General features: G+C 35.1%; 1 protein-coding gene across 1 annotated transcript; it reads right to left on the bottom strand.

Moving 5' to 3' along the window:
* Positions 1–1,712: 1,712 nt before the first annotated feature.
* On the bottom strand, positions 1,713–6,425 carry LOC139874222 (putative disease resistance RPP13-like protein 1). Its single transcript, XM_071861677.1, has 2 exons — positions 2,527–6,425; positions 1,713–1,994 (listed from the first exon to the last, which is right to left on the bottom strand). The coding sequence occupies exon 1, from the start codon at positions 6,290–6,292 to the stop codon at positions 2,534–2,536; it is 3,759 nt and encodes a 1,252-aa protein (XP_071717778.1). The 5' UTR covers positions 6,293–6,425; the 3' UTR covers positions 1,713–1,994; positions 2,527–2,533.
* Positions 6,426–14,668: the final 8,243 nt, after the last annotated feature.

The following is a 14,668-nucleotide window of genomic DNA, read 5'->3' as shown; positions in this document are numbered from 1 at the left end:
GCTTGATTAATGTGTAAGCACACATTAATGTCCAACACATGCACAAGGGAAGAGCAATCTCTAGTTGGGACTTTGTGACCATCCTAAATGTATCTAAGTGTGTTTTAGGATTACAAGTCATTACTAGTTTAACCTTGAGAGCATTGTTTCTCATTTAGTCTTAATTAATCACTAAGTCATTTCTAATAACCATTATTGTTCTAATGACATTGGCTTAAGTGTGTTGGTACTTGATGATCATACTAAGGATATCTAGATAAGGATTAAGATAACAAGTTGTGGATTAACACTTATGTGTTATGCATAATCTTGGTTAATTTGTCATTAAGATGTCATTAGACGTAATTAATCACAATTAGTGTTTTTATGACCAAAATTCAATTGAGTATGGAGAAGGCATCTATTCTAAGCATGTTGAGAAAGGTTTCATGAATTATAGATGTCGGAAACTAGTCAAACTTTATTTGGTCAAAAACGGTAACAGAGAAAACTGCGGTCGCACTGCGGTTGAACGTGGTGGCGACCGTGCAACTTGTTTTCATAAAACTGCGTTGCAATTCAGTTTGGGGTTTCACGGTTGCCTATGCGGTCGACCGTACCTCGACCGTGTGTTTAGCTGAACTTTTAATTTCATTCTTTAACCTATGCTTGACTTGGTCGTTTGCAAGATAAAGTATGGATTAGTGACCTTGCGTGTTTTATATTACGATGTCAGTCATCACTTATGCATATGTGTGTGTCATCATCAAAACATATTCGTTGGTTAATTATCTTAAGTTTGTCGTTTAGTTTATTAACCAACACTCAACCAACATTCTCCCCCTTTTTGATGATGACAAACATACAAGTGATGAGGGACATTTTTTCTATAAATACGCAAGTGTTAACAATCACTTATATCCATCTTTCTCCCCCTTTTGTCGAAGAAAAAAGGTTAGCTCCCCCTAGAACTAAGCTCGCCCTTAGAGCAAAACTCCCCCTTAAATTGTGCACGTTGGAAAAAACATTTATTAAAACATAACACGCACACATTTTATTCAAAGCAAGCACGAAACATAGTGATGCATATATGAAAATATGCATGGAAAGTATAGTAAAGAGCACATAAAGGCATGATATAGGTAGGCATTCTTCAAATTGCCTGGACCTATGTCTCACGGTGAATGTAGCCAATCAAGTCTGGGACTAGTCGGACGTTGACTTGAGAGAAGCTGCTCTGTAGTGTTGTCAAACAAGATAAGAACTATAAATAATCTCTTAACTAGGCCATCAAATAAGTGGAAGATTCATTGAATTGTTGTAGAATAATAGAATACCCGTATGTTACTGTGTATTAGCAATCAACTATATAGATTACAATGAACATGCAAAACCCTAATCTACTCTAATGGACTGAGCTCATCTACATAATAGGGTTGTGTTGTCCTAATATCTTAATAATATTATGAACCTTAAAATGACACTTATCACACTAGGATTTCGTTCATGTTTTATTTAAGTCAACTACGTACACACAAAAACACGACTGGTTAGAAAGAAGAGGTTAAGAAAACCATACGCACAAACACACGACTGGTTGTTTGAGAAAGAAGAGGTTAAGAAAATCAGTACATTCACGTTTTATTTCAACAATATTAAAAGTACGCCGATCAAGGCTTTATGTCGTCACATAATACCATATAAAGTTCTTACACGATCATGTATCTAATGAATATAACAATTCCCAAATGTACTCCAATATCATTAAATAGTTAAGAACTTTAATCTCATCATAATATATCATATTCGTATAAATGTATAATCCTTTCAAAGTTAAGTCACAACTAATGTGCCAATAACTAAACTATCAACAAGTTATCTATACAGCTGCACAATGGTATAATTGCGAACGAACACTTTCCAATTCGGTCACAACTCTGAAACTTTTGCAATGACAGCCCCTTCATTCCACCACTTTATTTGTCGTCCTCACAGTTGTACGCAAGATGAATCACCTGCAAAATTGGATACATATCATATGAAGTTCCCTGTTATCCTACTAGTTTCAAACTTCAAATAGTCAAAGTAATCGCTTAATAATAAGTCATAAATAACTAGTATAACATCATAACATATCACAATTTTCCCAATATTCGCCATATAGTTACAAAGATGAACTTGTTTGTGGCACATCACTAAGATTCCATCATGAAAGGATATATAAAGATATTGAAGGTGGTTGAGGTGTTATAAGACCTGTAAAATTTATTCCATATCCTTAAAACCACTTATTGATAGAGAAGATAGAGATGGTTATGTCATTATTTTGGCTAAAAGCGCACAACGCAACACCAAATAACGTTGATGGTTCTTAAACATGAAAAGAATCGTTTCAGAATAATGAGCAACAGTTAAATTAAAAGAATGAGTATCAGTGAATAAATGTAACGAAGCAAGCCATTATTAAATATTATAGATAGTAAGCTAATATAGGCAATAATCAATTAAGACTGGTATTTAGTATTGCAACGGACTGAGAGGATGTACCTTTCTACTAAGACACATGTACCATCAAAGATGAAGTTGATTCTAGCACATCTTTAACATTCTGGCATGATTGAATTAAAAGTTCTTGAAGGTGAATGAGGTGCGGTAAAACCTCTGAAATTGATTCCACATCCTCAAATTCAATGATTCTTAATGAAGTTAGAGATGGTGGAAGAAGAAAAGATGTTGAAGCATTATTCATAGCATCTCCTTCCATTGCAAATGAAGTCACTCCTGAATGAAAACCAAATAAACAAAGTTCAACAAGTGAGGTCGGGTAATTCTGCAACCCCCACTTTGACATTGGTTTCTTTAACTCTCCTATTGTTAGCTTCCTCAAATTAGGAGGCCACAACCCACATGGGAATGAATCCATTCTTCGACAACTAGTTATGCACATCTCTTCCAAAGACGTGAGACATTGCAAATGCTCATGAGGAAATGACTTTAATTTCTCACAACTGCTGATTTTAACAATTTTGAGAGAGAATGGGAGCTCCTGCAATGTTGTTGACAAGGTCAATGATGTAATTGAAGAACAACTAGCAATCTCCAATTTCTCAACACTATTAGGGCAATTGTAATTCTCCAACGAATTACAATCAGAAAGATCAACATCTCTAATGACATGTTTCATGTTGCTACTTCCGACATTTAACTCTTTCTTTCCCACTGATTCCGAAACGTATCTCAATTCATCACAATATCTAATACCCAGATATTCAATTTCCGTGAGATGTTTTAAGACTTCCCCGTCAAGTTTTGTAAGATTTTTAATATTCTGCAGTTCCAATTTTTGAATTGTTGAAGACGTAGAAACCATCGCTCTTAACCCTGCTTCTGAACAACCTGTTAGATCCAAAACCTCGAGTGATGGTATTAATCCAGGTGACACCACAGCCAACTTCGGACAATATTCTATACAAACTTCACAAAGATGAGGACATGATCCGATAGTTTTGTCATCCTCACAGTTCGACCATCTCTCCCAGTCTTCCATGTTAGAAATTTTCAGGTATTCCAATGATGGAAATGCAATACCATGAAGTTTTATTAAATTTGTAATATCAAACAATTCCAACATCTGAATTGCTGAAGAAACATCAACAATGCCTCTTAAGACTGCTTCAGGACAACTTTTTAAAATTAAAACCTCAAGTGACGGTAATAATCCAATTGACACCTCAACCAACTTCGGACAATAATCTATATACATATTTCGAAGACGAGGGAATGAACTACTTTTTTTGGCATTGTCACCTTCACTATTTGACCATATTTTCAAGCTTACCATGTTAAGAACTCCCAAGGATACTAACGATGGAATTGAAATATTATGGAAACTTGTACAATTTATGAACCCTTCGAGTTTTAGCTCTGTTAACTTATTAAATGAGAGATCTGCAAACCAACTAGGACATTTTATTCCACCATAGTGCAAAATATTCAGTTTGTTCAACTCAATGGGAGGCCTCAGACTTTGAAATACTTCATATTCTATCATTAAGTTCCGAGAATCATCAAATATACCACTCCATTCCATATCCAAACTAACAAGACCATCCTTTCCTTTTAAGTTGGCATCCATTGCTTGTTTTGGATCCATCACCTTGTCCAATCCTGTAATGGAAAGTTTACCTTCAAGATTCAGGAGGCCTTTTAGGTCAGATAGTTTGAACCCGTTAACTCCTTCGATATTAACTTTGGACAGAGTTTGTAGACTTGTTAATCCACCAAGCCCTAGCGGTGTCTTCCTCAACATTGGTGTATTACTCATATCCAGATGCCGCAGGTTTATTAATTTAGAAAAATTGATTGGCAACCTAAATAACTCCATGCAATCACAAACCAACAAGCTTTGTAGATTATAAAGCTCACCGACCTCTTCCGGAACTTGTCTGATGTTTGTACTCGAAAAATTGAGATATCTTAAATGCTTTAGACCACCAATAGATTGTGGTACATTTGTGATTGAATACCGATTTAGGCTTAGCACCCTTAGGAGCCGTAATTGGGGAAGCAACTCTAGAAGAACATCGTCCAAGGTAACAAACGGAGTCCAACCAACTGACAGCGGCAGGAACGTCCGTAAGTGTCTTGATCTATGTAGTTCCTTTAACTTATTAAATTCGTCATGTCGATGACCCAAGAATGAAAAGTGGCGGAACTTCTCAAAAGCTTCATTTCTTCCATTTACATCCATCTTATCATCCAACAAATAGAAGAATTCTCCTGCAACACTTATGGCCAAGTCATTCATCAAGTCGTGCATGGTGTATTTAGATTCGCTATCTGTTAATTGTTGAAAAAATGACCTTGATTCCAACTCTTCAAAATACTGGCAACCTAAACTCTCCATTGACATGTTGCCTTTAGGATGGTTTAGAAACCCCTCTGCCATCCACAATAACACTAGTTCATTCTTGTTGAACACATAGTCCTTTGGGAAAAAACAACAATATGCAAAAAGTTGCTTCAGTGGAGAAGGGAGATCATAATAGCTTAACTTGAGTGCCGGAAGAATATCACTTCTATCTTCTGATCTCCATATCTCACTTTTCAAAAGCTTTGCCCATTCATATTCATCATTTCCCTTACTCTTTAAGACCCTCCCAAGTGCTATCAAAGCCAAAGGCAAACCATTACATTTCTCAATGATACTTTGAGCAATTTCTATAAGTGACGGATGTTTCTCAAAGTTAGGTTCATCTAGCGCGTATTTGGCGAATAAAGACATAGTGTCTTCATCGGATAAAACCTTCAGAATGTGTGGTTGAACACTATTCATCACCGATGCAACTGTGGTCTTCCGGGTTGTCAGGATAACTTTACTACCAGGTGCCCCAACAAGTGGTCGTTCAAGAGTGTCCCATACATTGTGGTCTTCGTTCCACACGTCGTCTAGAACAATAAGGAACCTTTTCATTGCAAGTTTCTCTTTTAGGGCCACTTGAAGTAGATCTAGACTAGCAAATGTTTTGTCCTCTCCGGTGACAGCTTGATATATCACCTTGCTGATTTTGAATAAATCAAACTCGTCGGAAACACAAACCCATGCCCTGAGTTCAAAGTGATCCATCACTTTCTCGTCGTTGTACAAAAGTTTGGCAAGAGTTGTTTTGCCAATACCTCCCAGACCAACTATAGACACGACACACACATTCTGATTACGTGTCTCATCCCCCAATAACTTCTCAAGCAATGCCTCTTTATCCGCTTCCCGTCCGAAAACTTTGGACACATCAACCAGTGAAGTTTCTTGAGACCGGTTATTTGTTCTGTTTGATCTAATTTCAACTTTCACATTGATATCCAAACCTAGATTACTCTTCTGCTCAACAAGATCATTCAATTTTTCGGTAATCTCATCTATCATAGAACTTATCTTTCGACCATACATCATTTTATGAGGAGTGAAATTAGTACAACAAGTTGGGATGATACTTTTTAATACCTTACTTGAGCTGGTTCCAGCATGCTGTTCGTCATTAAACTTTCTTCGCATAATTTCAGTGGCCATATCATCGAGTACATCATCTATGTCGTAAGCCAGATGATGAAGCTCTTGTAGCCACAACTTAACAGCTCTCTGTGTTATGTACTTCTGGCCTGCATCATCTAGCAGAGCTTCGATCATTGGTAATGTTTTCTTCCATTTTTTCAGCTGAGAATCGATACCTTCAGATCGAGCCAGCTTCATTAAGTCGCCAGAAATAAGTTTCTCGATCAATACAGACACGACCGCGCTAACAACGATTTCAGCCATTGGATTTTTGGAAAGGATTGAAAGATTGTTTGTATCAAACAAATGAAGCAATAATAAACAAATGAAGCAATAATGTATAGATCTAGATCTTATCACATTAATCAACAAACCCACTTGTGTTTGTCCCCACTTACATATAGTTAGTGGAGAATAGAATCCCACCTTACAGCCTAGCTATTCAATCAACGTGTTTTCAACTTTATAAAAATTGCTCAGTAAGTCTTCGTGCACAGTTACATTCCACTTGTACGATCTGTTTAATATTTAAAATTGGAATTATTAATAGTAACTCGCGGACTCATAACACTCGTTAGACCCCTCCCTATGGTTCCATTACCCGTCATTACCCGCTCATTACTCGTAGTTACCCGTAATGAACCATAGGCACGGATTAGTTACCCGCATTCACCATGGATTTAATGGAAGTATTTAGGTTAGTTATAGGAATTGTGGGTTCTAGTGGCTTTTTATTGTTGGACTTGATGCTTTATTGCTTGTACAGTGTATATTAAGAGGAGTATTGTTTTAGCCATGATAGAGAGTGTTTAGTTATGAGTTAGTTATAGGATATTGGTGTTGATGTGGCGCTGATGTGAAAGATTAAGAGGATGAATAGTTTAGTTACGATAGGGAGTGACCTTAGAAAAACGAGATAAACAAGTTTTGGCGGAAGGCCAATAAATAGTAACTCCTGAACAGTAGCCTTTTTTTTTTCTGTCCCTGATATATACAATTATAAAATGTACGGATCGAAACCATCTCCCGCAGTAACGCGCGAGCTCATAACACTAGTTTGGTAAAATGAGATATATAAGTTTTAGGTCAGCCCGCTTCGCTACGCGTGTAGTGACCCGAACTTTTCCATATTTATATATATTAAATGAAATTATTATTTATATGATTAAGTGTTTCCAACATGTTAAGCAATCAAACTTGTTAAGACTTGATTAATTGAAATAGCTTTCATATAGACAATTGACCACCCAAGTTAACCGGCGATTCATGAACGTTAAAACTTGTAAAAACTATATGATGACATATATATGGATATATATGGATATATATATATATATATATATATATATATATATATATATATATATATATATATATATATATATATATATATATATATATATAAAACATGTTATTATGATAAGTAAGTATCTCATTAACTATTTTAACAATGAGTTATATACATAAAAATGAGACTATTGAATTAAGAAACTCGAAAACGATATATATAACGATTATCGTTATAACAACGTCTTACTAAATACATATGAATCATATTAAGATATTGATACACTATGTTTAATCATGATATATGATAAGTAAACATGTCATTAAGTGTATTAACAATGAACTACATATGTAAAAACAAGACTACTGACTTAATGATTTCGAAACGAGACATATATATATAACGATTATCGTTGTAACGACATTTAACTGTATATATATCATACTAAGATATATTAATATATCATAATATCATGATAATGTAATAATTTAACATCTCTTTAGATATAATAACCAATGGGTTAACAACATTTAACAAGATCGTTAACCTAAAGGTTTCAAAACAACACTTACATGTAACGACTAACGATGACTTAACGACTCAGTTAAAATGTATATACATGTAGTGTTTTAAAATGTATTCATACACTTTTGAAAGACTTCAAGACACTTATCAAAGTACTTCGACTTAACAAAAATGCTTACAATTACATCCTCATTCACTTTCATCAACAATTCTACTCGTATGCAGAGGCGAAGCCAGGATTTACATATAGGGGTGGCTTACTCGCTTATCGGATAATTACAACAACAACAACAACAAAAAAAAAAAAAAAACATTAATAAGCCATAACATTATATTCGATATTTGGGCCTTGATGGAAGCTTACAAATTATTTGTACATAATAATACAAATAAAACTTGGGTCTCGATTGAGCCTTGGGGGAGGCTGAGCACCCCTCAGTCCCCCCTTGTCTCCGCCCCTGCTCGTGTGCACTTGTATTTGTACTCGTACAATACACAGCTTCTAAATGTATTTACTATTGGTATATACATTCCAATGATCAGCTCTTAGCAGCCCATGTGAGTCACCTAACCATGTGGGAACCATCATTTAACATCTAGCATGAAATATCTCACAAAATTACAAACTAATGGAGCCTATATGGAGACTACTAATTCACTTGTAGAATGGTACTCACAAACACATTCACTTTGCAATTTTCTTGAATTAAATTAATCTCTCTCAAGTGTTCTTACTTTGTTCTAAGTGTTCTTCATCATCTTCATCAAAATCTAGCTCAATCTAGTTCATAAATCCATACATAAACCAAGTTACAAAACAACTACTTAAGAACACACTAACAACACTTTCAAGTTTGCTAGCTTACTTCCAATCTTGCAAATCCACTTTGAGTGATCATCCAACCTCAAGAAATCTTTCTTATTTACAGTAAGATATCTTTCTAATACAAGGTAATACTCATATTCAAACTTTGATTCAATTTCTATAACTGTAACAATCTTATTTCGAGTGGAAATCTTACTTGAATTTGTTTTCGTGTCATGATTCTACTTCAAGAACTTTCAAGCCATCCAAGGATCCTTTGAAGCTAGATCTATTTTTCTCATTTCCAGTAGGTTTATCCACAAAACTTGAGGTAGTAATGATGTTCATAACATCATTCGAATCATATATATAAAGCTATCTTATTCGAAGGTTTAAACTTGTAATCACTAGAACATAGTTTAGTTAATTCTAAACTTGTTCGCAAACAAAAGTTAATCCTTCTAACTTGACTTTTAAAATCAACTAAACACATGTTCTATATCTATATGATATGATAACTTAATAATTTAAAACCTGAAAACACGAAAAATACTGTAAAACCGGACATACGCCTTTGTAGTAACATCGCGGGCTGTTTTGGGTTTGATAATTAAAAACTAGGATAAACTTTGATTTAAAATTTGTTATTCTGGAAAAATGATTTTTCTTATGAACATGAAACTATATCCAAAAATCATGGTTAAACTCAAAGTGGAAGTATGTTTTCCAAAATGGTCATCTAGACGTCGTTCTTTCGACTGAAATGACTACCTTTACAAAAACGACTTGTAATCTGTATTTCTGACTATAAACTTATACTTTTTCTATTTAGATTTATAAACTTAAGTTCAATATAAAACCATAGCAACTTGATTCACTCAAAACGGATTTAAAACGAAGAAATTATGGGTAAAACAAGATTGGGTAATTTTGCTTGTTGTAGCTACGTGAAATTTGTAACAAATCTATACAAATCCTAACTTAACAAACTTATATTGTATTATACATGTATTCTAACATATATAATGTAATCTTGGGATACCATTGACACGAATACAATGTTTTGACATATCATATCGACCCATCTATATATATATATATAAATATTTCGGAACAACCATAAACACTCTATATGCAGTAATGTTGGAGTTAGCTATACAAGGTTGAGGTTGATTCTAAAATATTATATATACTTTGAGTTATGATCTAGCCTGAGACTTGTATACACGAGGTCGTGGATTGATTCGAGATAATATATATTGCTTTATTTCTGTACATCTAACTGTGGATAACTAGTTGTAGGTTACTAACGAGGACTGCTGACTTAACAAACTCAAATCATTAAAACGTAATAAAAAAGGTTGTATTTATATTTTGATCATACTTTGATACATATGTACATATTTGTTATAGGTTCGTGAATCAACCCGTGGTCAAGTTTTACTTCCCGACGAAGTAAAAAACTGTGAAAGTGAGTTATAATCTCACTTTTAAAATCTAATATTTTTGGGATGAGAATACATGCAGTTTTATAAATGTTTTACAAAATAGACACAAGTACATGAAACTACTTTCTATGGTTGAATGATCGAAGCCGAATATGCCCCTTTTTGCTTGGTAACCTAAGAATTAGTAAACCAGTCTACTAATTGACGCGAATTCTAAAGATAGATCTATTGGGCCCAACAAACCCCATCCATTGTAGCGGATGCTTTAGTACTTCGAGTTTTTATATCATGTCCGATGGATGTCCCGGAATGATGGGGATATTCTTATATGCATCTTGTTAATGTCGGTTACCAGGTGTTCACCATATGAATGATTTTTATCTCTATGTATGGGATGAGGTTTATGAAAAATGGAAATATGAAATCTTGTGGTCTATTATTACGATTGATAAATATATAGGTTAAACCTATAACTCACCAATATTTTTGTTGACGTTTTAAAGCATGTTTATTCTCAGGTAATTGTTAAAAGCTTCCGCTGTTGCATACTAAATTAAGGACAAGATTTGGAGTCCATGCTTGTATAATATTGTTTGAAAAACTGCATTCGAAGACATATATTGTTGTGTAATATTATTGTAAACCAATATATAATTGTCGTGTGAGAACGCTATATTTTGATTATCATTATTTGTTAATCATCGTAATATTTTAAACCTTTATTGATAAAATAAAGGTTATGGTTATTTTAAAAATCGAATGCAGTCTTTGAAAAACGTCTCATATAGAGGTCAAAACCTCGCAACGAAATCAATTAATATGGAACGTTTATAATCAATATGAACGGGACATTTCAGTTGGTATCCGAGCGTTGGTCTTAGAGAACCAGAAATTTGCATTAGTGTGTCTTATCGAGTTTGTTAGGATATATTAGTGAGTCTGGACTTCGACCGTGTTTTCTTTAAAAACTATTGCTTAACATTTTTTTTGTTGGAAACTATATATTATTAACATGTAAATATTATGTGATATATTAATCTCTTAACGTGTTTGATATTGTGTGATAGATGTCTACCTCTAGTACAAATCCCATCGACTCACCTAATAATAATGAAGAGTCGAATATATTTTGGGAAGATTCACAAATTCCCGAAGAGGAACCGGAAGAGGTGGAACCGGAAGAAGAGGAACCGGAAGAGGAGGAACCGGAAGAAGAAGAGGTTCCGGAGGAAGAAATATTGATACCTACAGTAAAACGATTAAATAAAAGAAAATCTTCAACCAATGGACCAAAGTTAAAAATGGTCAATGGTGTTTCCGCCAAGGAAGCAAAATATTGGGAAAATTACCAATTTTCTGATGAATCGGATCCCGACGAGGATTTTGATGATGTTATAGAAATTACCCCAACTCAATTTAATAAGGCAAAAGAGAATAATAAGGGAAAGGGCATTAAAATAGAGAAACCTGATTCCGACCCCGATGAACTTTATATGTATTGTAAACGCCCGTATTTCTTAGATTTTAACAATAATCCGGGAACATCTAGGCCACCAGGTTTTTCTAAACCATTTGTGAAAATGACGGCTCGTATTAGAGGATCACCAAGTATCCCTAGGAAATTAGCCAAACGAACTAAGTCCGAAGAAGAAGAAACGAGTGAGTCGGAGTAAAGAGTTGTAATCATGCTGTGTAATATATGTATTGTAGTGTGTTTATATTTTTATATGTAAAAATTGCTTGTATTGTTTGTTAATTACCTTTTACGAATCTAATCCTTGTTTATTTTACAGTATAAAAACAAAAAAAATGGACGTTAAGGATAGACAAACCAAAAATTTTAGAAGACCTACCAGGAGATATGATTGATGAAATCTTGTCTAGAGTCGGACATAATTCATCAACACAATTAGTTACGGCAAAATTAGTTTGTCAAACGTTTGAAAGACATTCCAGACATGCCTTAGTATATAAAAGGCTTTCCTTTGAAAGATGGGGTATATCACATTGGGGAGACTTTAAGTTACGCCAATTTTTCTTTAAGGCATTTAGTGCGGGAAACCCAGATGCAATTTTACGCTACGGGTTACGAACCTATTTTGACTCGACATATCCCAACATAGGACTCCGTTCTATAGAAAGAGCTTCTAACATGCAACATAAAGAAGCATGATATGCTTACGGGTTAATAATGTTCGCTTCTCATCAAATTGAGAAAAAGAACATTGGGTTGCAACTTTTAAATAAAACATTCCCACAAGTGACGGACTCGGTAGTTGAGGTGAGAAACAAGGTTTGTAGATTGTTACGGGGCTGTTGGGCATTACGAAACCCTCGTCCTTTTGACGACGTTACAACATGCTGCCTAGCTAACGGTCATAATGGTTATCTGCCACATAACCAAGGATGGGAAATAATATTAGTACAACCAGAATGCATGACTTGTTTCTGGACTTATGAATTACGTGTCTTTATTTCTTTTACTGAACAGCTTGCGTATTAACTAGAATTGCCTTTACAGCTGCCGAGTAGCAAGTTATTATATGCTATATTTCATCCTATATGTATAATAGTGGTATTGTATGTTTGTAAAATATTGTATAAAAGTTTGAACGCGAAATATTATTGTAATAAGTTTTTCATATAGAATCGTAGTAGTTGAATTGTATAATAGCTACTAAGTATGAACTTAACGGGTAGGTACTACCCGAATTAAAACTATAAAATGCTAATATGATGAAAAAGCTTTTATAAATAAGTTCATATTATGCTACGAAATACTATTGACTACTCTTAAATTCTATATGATTAACTCAATTCTTTTGGCTATTTTTGAAGGAAATGGCACCGACGACTCGTCAGAACTTGAACATGAGTGAGGAAGACTTCCGTGTTTTCCTTGCTGCTAACATAGCTGCAGTGCAGGCCGCAATGCAAAATAACAACAATAACTCTGGTTCTAGCAGTGGAACAAATTCCACAAGAAATCGTGTAGGATGTTCCTACAAAGAATTCACTGCCTGCAAACCTTTGGAATTTGATGGAACCGAGGGTCCAATCGGATTGAAATGGTGGACCGATAAGGTTGAATCAGTGTTTACCCTAAGTAAATGTACTAAAGAAGACAAAGTAAAGTACGCTACGCATACCTTCACAGGTACGGCGTTAACATGGTGGAATACCTATCTCGAGCAGGTAGGAAAAGATGCTGCTTACGCACTACCGTGGTCAGCATTCAAGCAATTGATGAACGAGCAGTATCGTCCCAGAAACGAGGTCAATAAGCTCAAGGTAGAGCTTAGAGGATTACGAACGGAAGGTTTCGATATCACCACGTACGAACGACGATTCACAGAATTGTGCCTATTGTGTCCCAGAACGTTCGAAGACGAAGAAGAGAAGATCGACGCATTTGTAAAAGGGTTGCCGGAAAGGATTCAAGAAGATGTGAGTTCACACGAGCCCGCCTCCATACAAAAGGCAAGTCGTATGGCTCACAAATTAGTGAACCAGATCGAAGGAAGGATTAAAGAGCAGGCGACCTAAGAGGCTAACATGAAACAAGTCAAGAGAAAGTGGGAAGAAACCAATGACAAGAGTCACCTATACAACAACAACAATCAGAACCACAATCGCAATAACTATCCCAACAACCGCAACATCAATCGCAACAACCACTTCAACAAATGTCCCAACAACAACTACAATAACCGTCCCAATAACAATAACAACAACAACAACAGCAACAATAACAATCCCAACAACAATCTCAATAACAACAATGGAAACAAAAACCAAAAACAGCCATGCCAAAGATGTGAAGAGCATCACCCGGGGTTCTGCACGACATTTTGTAATAGGTGTAAAAGAAATGGTCATAGCGTGAAGAAGTACGAGATCTACGGACCAATGCATAACAGAACTAAAAGAACAAATAATGTCGGAACAAATAACACCACCATAGTTTGTTTTGGATGTGGAAAACCGGGCCACTTTAGTAGAAATTTCCCGAATCAGGGGAATACTAATGGACAGGGCCGCGGAAGAGTTTTCAATATTAATACGGCAGAAGCGCAGGAAGACCCGGAGCTTGTTACGGGTACGTTTCTTATTGACAATAAATCTGCTTATGTTTTATTTGATTCGGGTGCGGATAGAAGCTATATGAGTAGAGATTTTTGTGCTAAACTAAGTTGCTCACCGACGCCCTTGGATAATAAATTTTTACTCGAATTAGCAAACGGTAAATTAATTACAGCAGATAATATATGTCGGAATCGAGAAATTAAACTGGTTAGCGAAACATTTAAGATTGACTTGATACCAGTAGAGTTAGGGAGTTTTGATGTGATAATCGGTATGGACTGGTTGAAAGAAGTTGTGATGGCCCCGTCAAAACACTTAACGGCTCCGTCACTTGGTCCCACATCTTGATCGAACTTAAATGAATTTAACAAACGACATTGCATTCTTTTATTTCAAAAGTTTCCCAAAAAGGAAAGCATACCAAAATATGTAGTTTAAAAGTAACCCAACATATTAATTAACCAAAGTTGACATAAAACATTGTCAAC

This window comes from Rutidosis leptorrhynchoides, chromosome 11 (assembly GCF_046630445.1).
Source record: "Rutidosis leptorrhynchoides isolate AG116_Rl617_1_P2 chromosome 11, CSIRO_AGI_Rlap_v1, whole genome shotgun sequence".
Lineage (NCBI taxonomy): Eukaryota > Viridiplantae > Streptophyta > Magnoliopsida > Asterales > Asteraceae > Rutidosis > Rutidosis leptorrhynchoides.
The sequence above is the reverse complement of the archived record's forward strand: the minus strand, read 5'-3'. Positions and strand labels throughout refer to the sequence as shown.

Excerpts from the sequence above, each read along its gene's own strand:
- LOC139874222 (XM_071861677.1), bottom strand. The coding sequence starts at position 6,292 with ATGGCTGAAATCGTTGTTAGCGCGGTCGTGTCTGTATTGATCGAGAAA.